Source organism: Paralichthys olivaceus, chromosome 2 (genome assembly GCF_024713975.1).
Source record: "Paralichthys olivaceus isolate ysfri-2021 chromosome 2, ASM2471397v2, whole genome shotgun sequence".
NCBI lineage: Eukaryota > Metazoa > Chordata > Actinopteri > Pleuronectiformes > Paralichthyidae > Paralichthys > Paralichthys olivaceus.
Window position 1 is genome coordinate 22,490,717 of NC_091094.1, and position 17,855 is coordinate 22,508,571.

The 17,855-nt window shown below is 43.3% G+C and overlaps 1 protein-coding gene across 4 annotated transcripts; it reads right to left on the reverse strand.

The window, feature by feature from the left end:
- Nucleotides 1–176: 176 nt before the first annotated feature.
- myh7ba (myosin, heavy chain 7B, cardiac muscle, beta a) lies at nt 177–16,145 on the reverse strand. 4 transcript variants are annotated; one of them, XM_069511922.1, is made up of 44 exons: nt 16,037–16,145; nt 15,595–15,746; nt 14,970–15,073; nt 14,730–14,873; nt 14,445–14,601; nt 14,327–14,354; nt 13,943–14,039; nt 13,333–13,356; nt 13,124–13,216; nt 12,946–13,009; nt 12,749–12,847; nt 12,551–12,654; nt 12,330–12,468; nt 12,121–12,239; nt 11,619–11,768; nt 11,186–11,356; nt 10,921–11,100; nt 10,691–10,823; nt 10,288–10,364; nt 9,905–9,992; nt 9,708–9,825; nt 9,500–9,623; nt 8,601–8,737; nt 6,328–6,583; nt 5,991–6,233; nt 5,676–5,852; nt 5,440–5,585; nt 5,266–5,356; nt 4,798–5,187; nt 4,588–4,714; nt 4,380–4,498; nt 4,070–4,266; nt 3,799–3,982; nt 3,203–3,368; nt 2,991–3,115; nt 2,767–2,882; nt 2,475–2,667; nt 2,162–2,365; nt 1,505–1,630; nt 1,157–1,327; nt 946–1,050; nt 760–855; nt 521–655; nt 177–272 (listed from the first exon to the last, which is right to left on the reverse strand). In XM_069511922.1, the coding sequence occupies exons 2-44, from the start codon at nt 15,689–15,691 to the stop codon at nt 261–263; spliced, it is 5,826 nt and encodes a 1,941-aa protein (XP_069368023.1). In that variant the 5' UTR covers nt 15,692–15,746; nt 16,037–16,145; the 3' UTR covers nt 177–260. The 4 variants fall into 4 exon arrangements, with proteins under 4 accessions (XP_069368023.1, XP_019942145.2, XP_069368027.1 ...); XM_020086586.2 differs by having other exon boundaries at nt 13,333–13,359; XM_069511926.1 differs by lacking the exons at nt 13,943–14,039; nt 14,970–15,073; nt 15,595–15,746; nt 16,037–16,145 and having other exon boundaries at nt 13,333–13,359; nt 14,730–14,831.
- Between the last annotated feature and the right edge of the window lie 1,710 nt (nt 16,146–17,855).

A 17,855-nucleotide genomic window follows, 5' to 3' on the forward strand; every position in this document is an offset into this window, starting at 1 on the left:
AACTATAACCACTTCTGTAACAGGCTCTAACCCTTCACCTTCCTCCTCTAATGCTGGTGTTGAACTTCATTTTCCTTATTTAACAACTGTTTGTCAAATTAATAATATAATAAATTCTTCTTTAGACCTTTGTGGGGTTTCTACCTTCTTCACATTCACACACATCAGTCATAGGGAAAGATTTAAAAGTCTTTATTTGGGCGTTCACACAGCCGAGCACATCTGTTGCAGCTGACTTGTTTACTTGCAGCCTCATGGCATCACTCAGTGTGCTGAAATACACAAGACAGGAGTGTTTACTGGCAACCACATACACAATGTCACAAAGTTACTCATGACCACACCAGCGATCACATGAGGTGGCTATGTGAGGTCGTATTCAATAGAGGATTACGTCCAGGCTCTTCTAAGATTAGCTCTTGTCATGTAGCCAGTCAAACTAATTTTAATAAATTCTCCCGAAGGTCATACAATTGTGCACCGTACTGTGAAATGGATTGCATGCATTTGGTTTGCCAACCTTGCTGCCTTGGTCACGGGTGCGGACACGCAGCTTGTTGACCTGCGACTCGGCCGTATCGGCCCTCTCCTCTGCGTCGTCGAGCTCATGCTGCAGCTTCCTGTACTTGGACATGTTGGTGTTTGCCTGTTCCTCCTGCACAGAGATCGAAGTGTACAGTGAACGGAAGCTTGTCACTCTCTCCACTTTACCACATATTAAACTGTCAGGCAGCAGTAAACAAGTGATGGTGGACTCACTGCTTCCTCAGCCTGCCTCTTGTAGCTCTTCAATTTGATCTGCAGCTTGTCGATGAGGTCCTGCAAGCGCAGCAGGTTCTTCTTGTCTTCCTCAGACTGCACAAACACCAGAGTGAAACTTTTACCCTGCCTTCAATTTCTCTAAAAAAGCTCTCATGTTGTACTGCTGGTGGTGAGGTGGTTTACCTGATAGGACAGCTCTTTGATTCTCCTCTCGTACTTGCGTACTCCCTTCTGAAACTCTTGGCTCTTCTTTTGCTCAGAGTCTAGTTCGTTCTCCAGTTCTTTGACCTACCAGTGAGATCAGCAAGTACTGTCACCCATCAGCTCATTACAAATGTGTAAGGATTGACAAATGAGACACACTGACTCCTTAAACACTGATTCCAGCTCTTACCCTGGCCTCCAGCTTCTGAACCTGCTTCTTGCCTCCTTTGAGGGCAATCTGCTCGGCCTCATCAAGACGCATCTGCAGGTCCTTTACAGTTTGCTCCATGTTCTTCTTCATCCTCTCCAGGTGGGCACTGGTGTCCTGCTCCTTCTTCAGCTCCTCTGCCATCATGGCCGCCTGTAAATACAGAGAGGGGCATTAGGTCTACTCTTATAGGACTGGAAATTACGGTGGCAAAGTCAACATTAACAAGCCTCTGGCTCAGATGTGAGGTAATCAAGACTATCCATATATGTTGTTGGTTAAATTTCTTTTCTCTTGATGTGTTAAATGTTTGTTGACGAGAGGTCTTACGTCAGTGATGGCCTTTTTGGCCTTCTCTTCTGCGTTGCGGCATTCCTGAACAGCATCGTCAACCTCATTCGACAGAATGGACAGATCGCTCTCCAGCTTCTTCTTCTGGTTGATCAGCCCAGTGTTCTGCAACCAGAGAACAAAATGAAAGACTTCAAGACTTTGAAAATTGAAGTGACAGTTTCTTTTGTTTTCAGCTGCTGAAAATGAACCTAAAAACCAATCAATGAATAACTGGAGGGGGCTCAGGTTGTTTATCGGTTACATATACAACACAGTCCTGGAGCAAGCTAAACATTCTTTTTTTTTTTTTTAAAGATATTTATTGATTTGACAGTAAGTGTGATATGGTGAAAGAGAATGGGATCAATGCTGACTACTGTGATTATTCCCCCGGACTTTTCTGCATCTTCCCCAGCATCCTACTGGAAACCCCCATGTTGTGAATGGACGTGAATGGAGATGCAAACCTTGTTTAAGTGCAGTAATATTCCATGCAGTGTTTCAGTAAAAGACTGTTGTGTGTAGTTGCACGTTATTTTGCGGTTCTAGGGAAGTCATGGTTCTTTCTTAGTGAAAACACAGCATATACTCAACTACACTGCTGCTTCTTAATGCCATGATTTATTGATAAATGCACTGTAATGTAGTTTTTACCTGAGAGTGCAACAGGTTGACTCTCTCCGTGGCCTCCAGCAGCTCATGCTCAGCCAGCTTGCGTGCACGGTCGTTTTGCTCCAGCAGAGCCCTGAGCTCCTCCACCTCGACAGCCAGCAGGTTGTTCCGCCGTTCAGTCACCGCCACCTGCTCCTTCAGCTCCTCATTCTTGTGAATAGTGTCATCTAACTCCATCTGAATGTCCTGGAATCAAGAAAGGGTAAAAATATTCGTTTTTAAGTGTGTAACAATAGAGATGTATTTGATATGACCTTCAGGGTGAGCATGCTGGCTGTCTGCGGCGGGGACTCACCTTGATCTGCACCTGCAGGTTCCTCAGGAGTTTCTGGGACTCGGAGGCCTGCCTGTTGGCGTGGTTCAGCTGCACCTCCATCTCATTCAGGTCGCCCTCCATCTTCTTCCTCAGGCGCACTGCCTCGTTGCGAGACTTAGCCTCAGCATCCAAGGTGGCCTGCATGGAGTCCAGGGTTCTCAGGTGGTTACGACTAGAAGGTGATGAAGAGGTAAATATAAAAAGTGGTTGACAGGGAAAGAATCTTGGATGTGCTGATGTATGGATGAATAGAGCGATGTGTAAAACTCACCGGAGGTTGTCGATTTCCTCGTCCTTCTCTGCCAGCTTCCTGTCCACATCGGCCTTAATCTGGTTTAACTCCAGCTGGATTCTGAGAGTTTTGCTCTCTTCGTGCTCCAGAGTGCCCTGAGACAGACATGTCCACTTAATGCTCGATGATATTCACCTCAGTCAGGCATATACCACAGACCACCAATAAGAGGAAGAGGTGTGGGAACGTTGTTAACTACTTACTTCAGCTTCCTCCAGCGCAGCTTGAATCTCACTTTTCTCCATTTCCAGACTCTTCTTAATCTTCTCCAGCTCATTGATGGTCTTCACTCCCTGACTCATTTGATCAGACAGGTCAACAATCTCCTCTGTAGAAGACAAAAATTGTGTTTCACATTAAGTCTTAAGTTTTCTCCAATCCAACCATCCAGCTGGGAATTAGAGCTCAGCTCTACCTTGCAGGTTCTTGTTCTCCCTCTTGATTGTCTCCAGATGATCCAGACTCTCCTCATAAGAATTCTTCAGTTTGAAGAGCTCTGTGCTCAGGCCACGAGACTCCTTCTGAGAGGTCTCCAGCTCAGACTGGCACTCCTCATACTTCTGTTTCCACTCAACCAGCACCTGGATGCACAATGACACTCATTGTCAGCTTTTAAATCAAATCTCTTCTTCAGCAGACAAAGAACAGTTACAGTGGAGCCCAAGTACTGTACTTGTTTAATGTTTTAGACTGTAAGTCTCCCGAGATGGTGAGGCCTAAACTCATCATCCATTTTGACAGTTATTCAATGTTAGATTGAGATGATGTAAGATAATGTGTGGAAATTTACCATGTGACAGCAACAAAATGTACTATTCTGTTTTGTTGCTGTCACGTGGTAAATTTCCACACAGTACACACTCATTAAAGGTTAAAAGTCAAAAATGTAATATTAACAAGGGAAATATAAAAGATACAAATTATTTTCCTTCAGGGAAGCAAATGAATAGTAGTTGTTAACAGGAAACTAGTGACTTTTAAAGACATGGGTTCCCTTCTCTTTGCCAGTACCTTGTCGAAGTTGCGTTGCTTTTTGTCGAGCGCAGCAGCTGCAGCATTAGCTCGCTCCAGGTCGATGATCAGGTCCTCAATCTCTGTCTGGAGCCGATGTTTGGTTTTCTCCAGGGAGGAGCACTTGGCGTTAGATGCCTCCACTGCCTCCTCAGCATCCTGCAGACGTATCACCAGCTTCTTTCTACAGAGAGGCAAACAGATTCCAATGTTATACCTTCAAATGATCATTCTGCACCAACTAATTTTGTAAAAAATACATCTCACTCACTTGGCCTCCTCCAGCTCCTCAGTTCTCTGGATGGCATCAGTTTCATACTTAGTCCTCCACTGAGCCACCTCGACGTTGGCATTGGACAGAGCTCTCTGCATCTCACTCTTGGCCTCCTGCTCCTCGTCATACTGCTCCCGCAGGAGATCGCAGTCATGTCGGGTTGACTGCAGTGCATGGGCCAGGGAGTTCTTAGCCTTTAGAGAACAATCAGGGTGGTGGAGAGCAGTTAGCTAAACTGTAGGATCTCTGAATCTCTATGATTTAGCCTTGTGATTAACTACTGATGATGTATTTATTGGTACCTGACCTTATTTTCCTCCTCCAGCTGCTTCTTGAGCTCCTCCACGTTCTGGCTATATGAGTTCTTGGCCCTCTGGAGCTGAGACACCATGGACTCTCGCTCCTCCAGCTTCCTTCCCAGCTCAGCTGCCCCATGAGAAGGAAAAGGTCCCTGTGTTAATAACCAGTCTGTGAAATCTGAATCCGAGATTTATAATAAACTGAACAGCGTTTACCACTCTCGGCCTGAGCACGGGCCCTTTGGGTGCTCGTATCGTTGAGCTGCCTCTGGAGCTCTTCAACCTTGGCTTTAGACTCGTTCATTTGGTCTTCATACAGGCGACACATCTTCTCTGAATTGGCCTGCAGACAAGAGAGACATTTTGATCTATTCTGGTTCCATCTTGCTTTTATTCTCTCAGTGTGTCTCTTTTTCTTTTGTCTACCTTGCCCTTGGAAAGATGCTCCACAGTGGAGGCCAGATCGTCAGCCTCCATCTTGGCCTCGCTCCTCTCCTTCTCCAGCTTCTGTTTGATTCGCTGCAGGCTGTCGATCTGCTCACTCAGCTCAGCGACGCCGTCAGCATGCTTCTTCCGCAGGGCTGCCGTCGTGGACTCGTGATGCAGCATGGCCTCCTCCAGGTCTCGCCGCAGCTTCAGATAATCTGTCTCTCTTTTCTTGTTAATCTCGATCTGAGCTGAGGTGGTCCCACCAGCCTCCTCGAGTCGCTCGCTGAGCTCTTCAAGCTCGCGAGCCACATCACCACGCTGCTTCTCCACTTTGGCCCTGCAAGCCCGGTCGGCCTCCAGCTCCTCCTCCAGCTCCTCTGAACGAGCCTGGAGAAAAATTATGTTCAGTTGTTTTGTCAAAATTAAATTTTCATATCTGTTGAAGGTAATAAGACTAGTTTGCACCTGTAACTCTTTTATCTTCTTCTGGAGCTGATTGACTAAGGCCTGCTCATCCTCAACCCTGGTGCTTATTGCATTCATTTCAAACTCCTTCCTGGTGGGAAAGATTTCATTATTACCTCAACAACCTCAAAAACAAGGTGACATTTTTTTTTGTGTGAATATATGATGACTCACTTTTTCAGCCTCTCTTCGAGTTGCTGTTTGTCGTTCTCCAGATCCATAAAAGACTCCAAGGAGAGTTTCAGATCTCCCTCCAGCTTACGTCTGACCCGTTCCAGGTCCATACGCAGTTTCTTCTCTTGTTCCAGGGAGCCCTCCAGCTGATTCACATCAGGAATGTAAAAAATGTTAGTTATCAAACCTGTCGACAAAATGAAACCTCTGCTTTCTAAAGCAATAAATGAACTCACATCATCCACTTGTTGCTCCAGCTTTGTCTTGGCTTTGGTCAGAGTGTTGACTTTGTCTTCCTCTGCCTGCAGGTCGTCCAGAGTCTGCTGATGGGCCTCCTGCAGAGCCTTTTTCTCCTTGGTCAGCTTCAGGATGGTTTCATCCAGAGCTGCCATTTCCTCAATCAGGTTCTTCACCTGCACAGAATAAGTTAGAAATTAAAGATACATTTATTGGTTTATTTGTTAAGTCCTACAATCCACTTGATGTGCTGCAGATCTTTCAGAGGCCTTTAGCCCCCTCTGTAGGCAACTCTCCTTTTGCACTCTCCTCACCTTGTTCTCAGTGGCATGTTTCTCCTTTTCCACTTTAGCAAGAGTGATCTCCAGATCGTCAATGTCTTTCTTAAGCTCGGCGCACTCGTCCTCCAGCTTGCGCTTCTTGGCGAGCACATTAGCGCTCATCTCCTCTTCATCTTCCAGCCGCTCCATGATTTCTTTCACTTTGGCCTCCAGCTGGATCTTAGTTTTGATGAGCATTTCACAGCGGTCCTCAGCATCGGCCAGATTGTCCTGCTCCTGTGGGACAAAAAGTGCAGCAGTGGTAAGTGCAGCACTACTACAGTATCTGTGTTCGTATAAGCTGAATGTTTGAATTCTGTACATCACTTACTGCCTGCAGCTGAAGAGAGAGGTCATTCTTTTCTTGGATCAGGCTGACCTGCCTCTCCTCCAGCTCTTTACGCTTGACCTCGGATTTCTCCAGAGCCTCTTTCAGCCTGGCCAGCTCCTCCTTCAGAGCAGCCAGCTCTTTTTCGGTGGCGGCGCTCTTCAGCAGAGGCTTTATTTTAAAGAAGAGCTTCATCCAGGGCCAGTGCTTGACAGCATTGAAGGCCCGGATGTTCCACTGGATGATCATTAGGGCCTCCCTGATAAATGATGGGAATGAAAAAACAGAAAAGGATAGAGTGAACTTTTTTTAAACCACTAAATCTAAAAATACAAATAGATCAGTGATTACCCAACAGGGGTACTTGTAGTCCAGAGATTATTTCTGCATGTGCTAGGTTTTAGGTTTAGAACAGCTTGATTTATTTGAAAAAAGAAAAAAAACAGAAAAGAATGAATATATATATATATATATACAAAAGAAAGCAGAAAAGTTCAAACACTTAAGCTTAAACTCAGGTATACAGTAAATGGCCCAACTAAGATTTTTAAAGCTGCAAATAATAGATTTCAGTCATATTGAGGTAAGTAGGGACAATATATTAATGACATCGAACCCTGGGATTTCAATTAATGACTGAATTAAATTAAGATTGAATAATTTGCACCATTGGCGTTTAAAAGAAAACAAGTGAATGAAATGTTTTTGAACTATACAACACAAATGCGTTCACAATAAGTAAAGTTTTAGTTATTTTAAAGTATTGTTTTGCTATTCAAAACTTTCATTTGATATATATATTAGGGAGTAAAAATGTGATTCAATAAAAGTATTTAAATATAAAATAGATTAAATATTTAAATATATTTAAATGAAGTAATTATCTAATAATAATGATTGTTGAACAGTTGAATGTAGTTCACAAAAAGTTATGGAAAATAAATTCCAATAACTAAAAGTAAAATAATATATAATATCATTTCATTTACAGTATATTTATATGTAAGACATATGGTTAAAAATCTCATCTTAAAAAGTTTAGTTGTATGAACACCCATTGTAACAATATACACAAATGATGTTAAAATAACATTGAGTTTAGAATCAGTTCAAGTGAACACTGTGCTGTCGCTGATGTCGACCTCGTGTCACTTTAAGAGAAGTTGAGAGCGAGAACATAAAGAGAAGAAGGTCAAAAAGATTTATCCTGGACTTCCCCGTTTATTTATTTAGTGACTTCTCCTTGGTGCTTGATTTTATTGGCACAGATCCTGCGCCCATCTCCACCCATGTATCTAATCATACACCAAGGGATGCGACGTGAAATCATACACCTACTGATGCTTTTGATGTTTCATGACTGTGACCAAACGGGTCACTAGATTGATTTAGTCTCAGTAGGATGGCGTCTAGCAGCACCTAAATTTGGAGCTGGAGCAGAGTGGTCAAGGACTCCTTGTCAGTGTTTAGGGGGTGAGTTTAAGTGAGCGTGCACACGCTGGGGTGGAAGGTGACTGGAGGGCTGGTGGTGGGGAGGTGGAAGGTGACTGATTGCATGTCTGACATGACTCCACGTCGAGTGCCTCTCAAAGGTGAGTGTCTTGTGTTTATTTAGAAACTAAAACCCTCTGTCCAACGGCCGGCTTAAATCCTCTGTCACCCTCCACATATTCCATCAATGCACTCACTTAGAAGTACAGGCGCCGGGGACAAAAGGGGCCAGGGGCCATTGGGTGTCCAGGGAGGGGGCCGAGGGTTGTATTTTTAGGGAGGGCCTCAGCAGCTGCTACTTGACACATGTCGCCACCTGGCTCTGACGACACCGTCAGCATTGTTTAATTTAGAGAGAGAGTGGATGGAGAGAATAGTCGTAGACCTGAGAGAGTGGGGTATGTGTGTGTGTGTGTGTGTGAGTTGGGGCCCTTAATAACAGAGGGGCCACACACACATGCCTGGTAACCATACAAGGGCAAGCACACGCCTCACACACACCGATAACACTGCCCTTGCATGCCACACATACTGCAGCAAGGGAGTGAACACCGAGGTATAGTGTAACACAAGCTGAAAGGCTCGCGGCCGATCGTGTTGCGATTGAACCTGTTCACTGAAGCAACTGGCGCTGCAGCTCTTTCATGTTTTCTGTACTCACGTCTTCACCTTCCTGTGAGGAACAAAGCTCAGAGCTCTGCTGCGCCTCCACATACATTTTATATTCATTTGGCTTCGTAAAAGAGATTTTGATGACGGATGTTAATGTGATTGTGCTCTTTTACTTCTTTGCATTCATTCTCTGCAGCTCCATCCTCATGATTTTGCCCCGAGCGGTTGCCTGCAGCAGTGTCAGGACTTTGGCCAAACGCTCGTCCCTCATCTCCTCCAGGTGACCCAGCAGACCGACCTTGAAGAACACCTACATGAAGAACGGAGGCAAATATTAAGTTGACAGCAAACACATAAACATATAGCTTCAAATAAAGGAATAAAATCATAGAAACTGAGGGGATATTTTAGCGTGACTGTGATCACACTAGTTTTCATAGATATCATCATGCAGCGCTTCTAATTTCTGAATGATTTACCAAATTTCAAGCCATGATGTCGGATTATTTTGCAGAACAAAAACAGTATAGGGTGGGGACATTGGGTAATGTGGGACACATCAGCTTCAGTCTGTTTATTTCCTGTTTTAACAAAATCTAGTCAGGACCTTTACTATAGTTTAGCATGGACATGGTTGTGCCAAAAAAAGGGCGGGGCAAGTGTCAATGACATAAGATTCTGACAAGATTAATTAATGTTAAAGATATAAATCTGTCATAAATTAAACAGTAGCAGTTGTTAACTTCAACTTCTTTATATACTGTTAGTCTGTAGGTGCCCATCATTATATACTTGGTGTTCACCTGTCAAGTATATTTACTTTATATATATTTTGTTTACATGATAAATATTTCTATTTTTAGAGTTCCTTATGTTTTCCCCGCATTAGGACTAATCTTATTTTATCTTAGTTCTTCTAACTTATTCTTAACGTACTTATTCTGAACTAACTTATTCTGAACTAACTTATTATTAACTAACTTATTCTTAACTAACTTATTCTTAAGTACAGTACTTTTGTAAATGGTTTGAGTAAGTAGCTCTGTTTTACACATAAGCTGCTGCCCTCTACCTTTGTGTGTCCAAACTTGTACTGGCTGTGGTCGATATCCAGCGAGGCCAGCAGCTTCTCTGCCGCTTTCCTGCTGTCAACAAACTTATCATCTGGGATGGCATGTGGATTCAGGATGCGATAGCTGAATATATGAAAACAGTGCGATCAGTGAAACTTAATGTCCATCGAATGAAAAGTGAGTTTTGCCTTTTCTGATTCGTCTTACCGCTGTTTGAACTCAGCATAGAGGATTCGGTTTGGAAAGCCCTTCCTGCAGATCCTGATGCCTTCCAGCACGCCATTACAGCGAAGCTGGTGCAGCACCAAGAATGGATCCATGATCCCTGCACAGAGAAGGTGTCAAACATCAGCCTCACCTACATCACTTAGCTCCTGATGATATGCAATCGTCCCGCGTGTTACCTGGAGTCTTGCTCTCATTAGGGATGATGCAGCGAACAAAGTGGGGCTGGGTGCTGCGCAGGTTGGTCATCAACTTGTTCAGGTTTTCCTGGATGAAGGAGAGAAAAATGTAGTCAGTATAAAATCCTCCACAATTCTACTATTAAAGCATAATTTATTAAAATGAGAGAGAACAGAACCTTCATGTTAAACGAAATCCTCGATGTGAAGGAGAGAGGAGCCAGCACAGACTTAAAGTGATGTTCATGTGATCATTGCCCTAAACATCACTGCAAGTCTTAACTGCCTCCATCCCAGCTGTTCAGAGAGGCCCACAGGCGCTCACATCGTCTGAAACACTTTTTACGTTCACCTGCATCAGTAACAGACTGTCACACTCTCACCTTGTGAAGCTGAGACACCGTCTGGAAGGAGGCCGCCTTTTTCCTCTTCTCCTTGCTGCCAGTCCTCGGTTCAGACACTATTGAACGATTAGTAGAGTAATTAATGTGACCACGTTGTAAATAATAATAATAATGCTTTATGCCTAATTGCAAATATGCATTCACACTGATAAAAGCAATAAGTAAAAGCAATTAGAAGACAGCATCACAAAAAAGCAGTGATTAAAACAGAACAAGAACAATATAAAGAAGACAAAGCAACTATATGCAAATGAATAGAATAAAAGCAATAAAACATACAAGAGATAAAAAGATGACATCCAACAAAGGAAAGTCTATAAAATGTTTTTTAAGAAGTGATTTAAAAGACTACATGTAATAATCAGGATCTTGTTTATCGTACTTGCGTCTGATGCAATGTAGTTCTCATAGAGCGAGGCCAGCAGCTTGTTGGAAGACTTTCGGAAACACGCCACCACCGTCTCGTTTAGTGGGTCTTTGTTTTTGTCCAGCCACCCGAAGATGTTATAGGGTACCTGTGAAAAACAGCAGGGACGTTCCAATGATTGGATTCTGTGTGTAAGGATAAATTCTGCAGCACTGTCTCAGTGTGTTAGTGAGGAAATCACTTACCACACCAGCATAGTGCACCAGCTCAAAGTGGGTCTCGTACTTGCGCCTCTTGTCTGGCCTCGGCTTTTGGAAATTAGGCGACTTGCCGATATGATTGTCATACATCTTGGCTTTAAAGCTGTTGTCAGAGGCTTTAGGGAACATGCACTCCTCTTCAAGGATGGACATGATGCCCAGCGGCTGGACGAGGAAGAGCAGCGCGTTAATCTAATACACCTCCATGAAACTCATCCATGATTCACCTGTGATACACACAACAGTTCACCTTTTCAATGAGATCAATGCACGCTTGAAGGTCCAACCCAAAGTCGATGAAGGTCCATTCAATTCCCTCACGCTTGTACTCCTCCTGCTCCAGGATGAACATGTGGTGGTTGAAAAACTGTTGCAGCTTCTCATTTGTGAAGTTGATGCACAGCTGCTCGAAGCTATTGAGCTGCAATCAAAAAAAGGAACAGGTGTTCAGAACACGCATTTAGACGTGAACGGCGTGAAGGACGCAACATTCCTCCTGCAGCAATGCTGATCCAACACGGTGAGATAGAGAGCGAGATACAGAGAACCTGTTGATTTTCCACCAAAATCTGACCATGCATCGAGAAAAACATTTTGATTTTAGATAATAATAATAACAGTAAGGATAACCTTTAGATCCATACTAACATAAGAAAAAACATTTGTAATATAAATGAATTTACTTCAAAGATCTCAAATCCAGCGATGTCCAGGACTCCTATGAAGTACTGGCGAGGCAGGGAGGTGTACAGCGTCCGGTTGATGCGTCCCACGAGCCATTTGAACATGCGGTCATACGTCGCTTTGGCCAGAGCACCGACGGCATAGTTAACCTAGATCACACACACACACACACACACACACACACACACACACACACACACACACACACACACACACACACACACACACAAGAGTAAAGCTGTCATTCACACAGATAGCCCCAGTTGCTTAGATACCAGATTTTAATGAGTGTGGAGTGGCAAGTGAACAGATCATCTGAGGACTAAGGAGCTGTCCTTTAATCATCATACGAGTCGTCCTGCAGATTGAACCTTTTTTACGACTGATCTGCTCTTATCTATTTGACATATTTATATATTTTATTCTTACATTTTTCATCTTTAGCTACTGTGTCACATGTGTTGACAAAAAACACAGAGAGCACACATAACATCTCCTTACCTGTTCGACGTTCTGACCCTTCACCACGTACTCGTTCCCCACCTTCACCCTCGGGTGGAGGAGGCCCTTGATGAGGTCAGCTGAACTGACTCCCATCAGGTATGAGGCCTTGTCCGCACCTGATCAAGAGAAAAAAATTAAAAGGTTGAGTCATAAACCTGCCTTTTAAATCTGGAGTTGCTTTTGAGCCAGACATCACTGGTTCTTACTCTCAGTGCCATCGGTTTCTGCTTGCTCCTCGCGCTGCTTTAGCTTGAATTTCATGTTGCCAAAGTGCATGATGGCTCCGACTATTTTATAGCAGCCGTACTTCTCATCGGGCAGGAAGCCGAGGATGTCCATGGCTTTCTGCAGAGAGCCAAAAGAGAAGTTATGCTCTGTGCTCAGATGCAGCTGATATTCTCCTTGTGGAAAAGATAAACGTTCTTACATCAGTGGCCATCAGCTCCTGTCCGTCATCCAGGTTCTCTACGGTGGTGACGCCCTGCGAGCAGAAGTGGAAGTCATACGGGTTGGAGGTCACCAGCAGCATGTCTAAAACAAAGAGTTAACAATGAGTCAACCAGATCATGTCACAATCCTGCAGCAGGAAGGAATGAAATATAAAAAAGCAGCCAGATTAACACACCCAACAGCTCTGGTTTCTTCTGGGACATGATCTGGTAATAGATGTGGTAGCTCCTCTCACCAGGCTGCTGAAATATCACTCTGGATTTTTCCAGAAGATCTGAAACACAGGGAGGGGTGTGAGGTCATCCACTTATATATGAAACAAAATAAAAAATACATGGTGTTAAAAAAAAACCTCTGTAACCATTAACTCACATATGTCAATAGCAGCCGAGGCCAGTTTGCCTGTAGGTCCAAAGTGGATCCTGATGAACTTGCCCTGCAGGAAATTAATCATGCAAGAAATATGAGATGTAAGAAAAAAATGACCTTAATACTAATGATATTAAATGTATAAACAATACACAATATAAGGAATTTTCCAGATACTCACAAAACGGGATGAGTTGTCGTTCCTCAGCGTTTTGGCGTTAGCAAACGCCTCCATGGCAGGGTTCGCCTCGATGATTTGATCCTCCAGATTCCCCTGGAAGATACAATTGTGAGTAAAATGTTAGTAAGCTTAATCACATTATCTTTTACAGTTTATTCTTAATAACCTCTGAAGTAGCTGCGGTGTTTTTTTCTGCAGCGTAAACTCACCCCTGTTTTAGTGGCAGGACTGTGCTGCTGAAGAAGAAAATGAGAAGCCTGTGAGTATGACATTATGTCAAGTGTCACAGAATAATACTTTTACAACCAAAGGGGAAAACCATGAACAACTGGAAAATTAGAACTGTTGTTAAAACCCGATGGACACCTTGTTTTACATGATGGAGTGTGGTGAACACACGGGAGAAAAAGGGAGGAAAAATGAGCATCAAACAACATAGAAAAGTCAAAAACCAAAATCCAAAGCAAAGGGAAAGATTATGGAAAAATGTGGAGCCAAAAAGCAAAAAAATGAAAAAGAAATTATAAGGAATGGTGGGAAAGAATGATTCAAAAATCAGGGAGGAAGCATAGGAGAGTGGCTGGAAATGGCTGCACAACACATGAAGGTAAAGACTCAGACATGAATGTAATCAGTTCTCACATTCACCACTGGGACAGTGAGGAAAATGTATGGACACGGTTTAAAGGGAATACACTGCAGGATTCCTGGGACCAAAAAAAGCGAAGACGACAATAAAAAGAATAAAATAGAGCAAAAAAAGCTTGAAAAAGGAGGGAGTGGAAAACAAAAAAATATGGGTTGCCACATCAGCCTTACTCCTTTTTTGGCAGCTGTTTCCCCAAGAGCTGCCACAATGGCAAAATACTGAATGACACGTTTCGTGTTGACAGTTTTGCCAGCACCGGATTCTCCGCTATAGGAGTGTGAAAAATAACAAAGTGTACATACAACAGGTACAGTAAAAAAATGCTCACAAATCTGGTAAAGATCGTGTAAATTGAATTCATTACACTGCAGGTTATAAAACAGAAAGAAAAAATGAGAATCGTCGAGGCCGAAAGCTCTTGACAGAAAAAAATCTTTAAAGTGGTTGTATGTGGAGAGTCTACATGTTGTAAGGCAGCACATACAGGTACAAACACTTGGTTTCTTCTCTAATTTGTGACAAAATAAAATCTGTTCCAGTGAGTTAAAACTTACGTGATCAGCATGGACTGGTTTTCTCGATCTGAAGAGCAGAAAGTAAAAACGTGGGCTTTCATGTTTCAGAGTTTATATGCTTGTGTTGTATAGGTTGTTGTAATCTGGAAACACTCACTGCGCAGCATGTCATTGTACGCATTGTCTGCGATGGAGTAGATGTGCGGTGGCGCCTCAGAGCGGCGCTTGCCTTTGTAAGCAGCGACCACTTTGGGTGTGTAGACTGGCAGCCATTTGTATGGATTCACTGTCACACAGAAGAGGCCGGAGTAGGTCTGAGCAAACCAGAGGACATGACGTCAAGTTTAACTCTGTAATTTCATCTGGGTAATTATGCTCTTTGGGGGACATGGAAACATGGGAGAGAGGGGGGCGAGCCATTGGTCCACAATGGGACACTCACATAGATCATCCAGGAAGAGTAACGTCTGCGCAGGTTGCACAGCACAGAGGCCTCGTTGAGGTGCGTCAGCATGGCCATGTCTTCGATCATGTCATACCTGGGAGGGTTCATCTGCTGGATGTCACCTTCCTTCACTGTGATGGTCTGAAGGAAAGAACACAGGCAGAAATGAGGATGGGCTCATGACTGCTGTACATATTCTCTATGTTGATAAAATAAAATAAAATGAAGAGCACTTACTTTTCCATCTTTGGTGTCAACAATGACTTTGTCACCGCTGAACTCCTTGATCTCAATCTCAATGTACGCTTCTTTTTCATCAGGGATCCAGGCTCGCTTCTTACCTACAGAGATGTGTGATTTTAATTGCAAAAACTCACCAAAATCAAAACGTTGACAGAAGATGAAATTTCACTGAAATTTCATTGAAATTATTGCAAATTAAAAGTATAATACAAATAAAAAAGTTGGCCTTTTTTATTGTTTGTTATTGTAGTAATAACAGCAATATATCTATTATTTTTTTTGACCTTAAGTTGAGAATAACAGAACAGAAAATTGTGACATTTGACATTTGAACAAAATAAATCCATGCAGCAGTTCCACAACAATTATCTTGAATGAAAGGAAATTATTTGCACATATTATGTCTCGTTTTTGTTATTTTTTAAAAGCCCTAGTATAACAGGCAGCTGCAATATCAAACCATTTTCTGAATCCACCTGCTGCACTTCTTTTACCTTATTCAGCCACTGATACAAATGTAAGATTGCGTCTAATACTATATTTAATAATGATATGAATAATTGTAATCTGATGTGCCCTATAAGGTTCCGTTTCTCTGAGGTGTCCTTATTAGGCCTACCGTCAAAAGGGATGGTCTGCACCGACATCTGCTCCAGGTCGGATTTGCGTAAAAACGGGGCAGCGTCGCCGAACTCCTGCAAGTCAAAGCGCGACATGGTGGCACCTCCTCGCCGGCTTCAGAACCCGGACGCACGGTGAGAAAGACGGGTCCTTCGGTGAGAACAAAAAACTTTGTGTTAGTCAGTGGTTCTCAAGCTGTTTTTTTTTTTACTTTTATTGACGAAAACAAAACGCAGCCATGAGAACACGACTCGTGCGTAAAGAGCGCAAATCCACCATCACCGATCGAGAACGAAAATATATAAACAAGCAGCGCGTGAACTGACACGTGCCAGCGAAGGTAAAAGGTATGAATGCACTGCTCAGAGTGAAATCAAGACTGAAAAAGACATTTTAAAGAGCAGTTAACCCGCGCGTAAAATGCGTAATGATCAACCTACCAAACGAAGGAGGAAAGTTGTCAACTGACCTCAGGACGGCCACAACGAAATGACAGCTTGCTGAGATGTGCCCCCCTTTATACTGTGTTCCTCAAGGTCACGGTCAGTGGACATTTGTCCCTCATTAGCATATGCCACCTCCTCCGATGCCCATTGGTGCTGCGCGTCTGTCTCAATTGACACAAAAGGAAAGCTACGTTTTTGTCATTGCGCTAAACCCAAGCCGGCTATTTTTGTATCCCAGTTATTTTATGCACTGTACACACTGCGAGGGAGTAGGAGAGAGGGGGCTGCATTAGGAGCATCCCTATGGGGGAATTTTTTCACTCTATAAAATTTGAAGGGCAGATCATTGGTGCATTTAAAAGGACTGTGATTTGTGTCCAACATCCAGAGACACAACATGGAGAGTTAACCCAATATTTACAGGGAAAGTTATTTGCCTGGGATATTAAAAGAAAAACACATTACTAGAAACAGTTAGTATTTAGAATAGTGATAATGTTTTAATAAACCTCCTGATTAACACAACTGAACTGATTTCCCTTCAGGTGACTTTGCTGCTGATGAACTCATGTTGGCCTCTTACAGCCCTGTTTGCTTTTGTGTTGTTAAGTGTCAACAGGGATGTTTGCTATTGTGTGAGGCCACAGAGGATGCAACCTTAGAGGAGATTATTTCAGGAGCTGTGTGGCATTAAACATGCTTCTATAAATACACAACATTATATTAATAGCGAGAAACATGGCGCGTGGCTTCCAGCAGAAAAATAAAGAGCCTCATGCGAATTTAAAATAGATAAACATGAGAGACGATTAAGCAAAATCATATGATGAAGGATTCACGTTATACTTTTTGTTTGTTAAAATTGTTACTTCATAGACAAGAACATTTGGAGCTTTAACACTTCAGGCCTCAGATGAAAATGTCCACTGATGCCACAGTGTGTTGTACTGTCACACGTAGCTGTTGTAACTTTGTGTATCCAGTAATTCTGGGATAAGCGCTTCGCCTCTCACACTCTGGCTCCACCACATCTGACCTTCAGAGCAAGGGGAGAGGTTGGTGCCTGGTATGAGAGCAGGGTGACAGTGCAGCGTGGGGTGGTGGTGGGTGGGGGGACCACAGTTTCTCAGAATAGACAAAGCCAGAGTCCAGCATTCCTGATAGGGAGATTGACTGTTAACTGTTGGCTGAAAACGAATTCTGTAAAAAGCCAACAAGATAAGGGGAAGATGGCTACATACAGCCTACGGTGACGCTGTAACTTTTACAAACCATAAGACGTGATAGGTCTACCTGTCATATGATGAACAGAATTTGCTGTCTTTTCTCTCCAACAGTGCATAAATCCACGTGCACAGACACAAGAAAAGATGGGCGGCCATCTTTGTTGACACACCACTATCTGCTCCTGTGGCCGACAGACAGAGGTGTTGCCGTGATGGCTCAAACTTTCTTGGGCATCAGTTAGATAGAGGGGGCCTGAGCTATTCTGGGACAAGGGGCTCTTCAGAGGCAGAGGCTGGTTTATGTACTATGTCACTTGGTGCAGCATTTGAAAAGCTGGCATGCTGATAACACATGAGTAGGAGATGAATCCCAAAGTCCCCAGAGCCGCTGGCTTTAAATAAGTTCACATACTCCAGCACATAAACACACACACACACACACACACACACATAGAAACACATATGAAGTGCATGCAGGGCTAGTGTTGTCCCCCAGCACATCTCTCTGCACCGCTATACTGCAGCCCACTGCAACAGCTGACTTCTCACAGCAACAGCTCTCCTTACGTCCCCAGTGTTCCTCAAAA

Coding starts and splice junctions, on each gene's coding strand:
- myh7ba (XM_020086586.2), bottom strand. CDS start 15,691: ATGTCGCGCTTTGACTTGCAGGAGTTCGGCGACGCTGCCCCGTTTTTA. Junction 12,848..12,945: donor CTCGGCTGCTATTGACATAT/GTGAGTTAATGG, acceptor CCTGTGTTTCAG/ATCTTCTGGAAAAATCCAGA. Junction 10,365..10,690: donor CTACATTGCATCAGACGCAA/GTACGATAAACA, acceptor ATCGTTCAATAG/TGTCTGAACCGAGGACTGGC.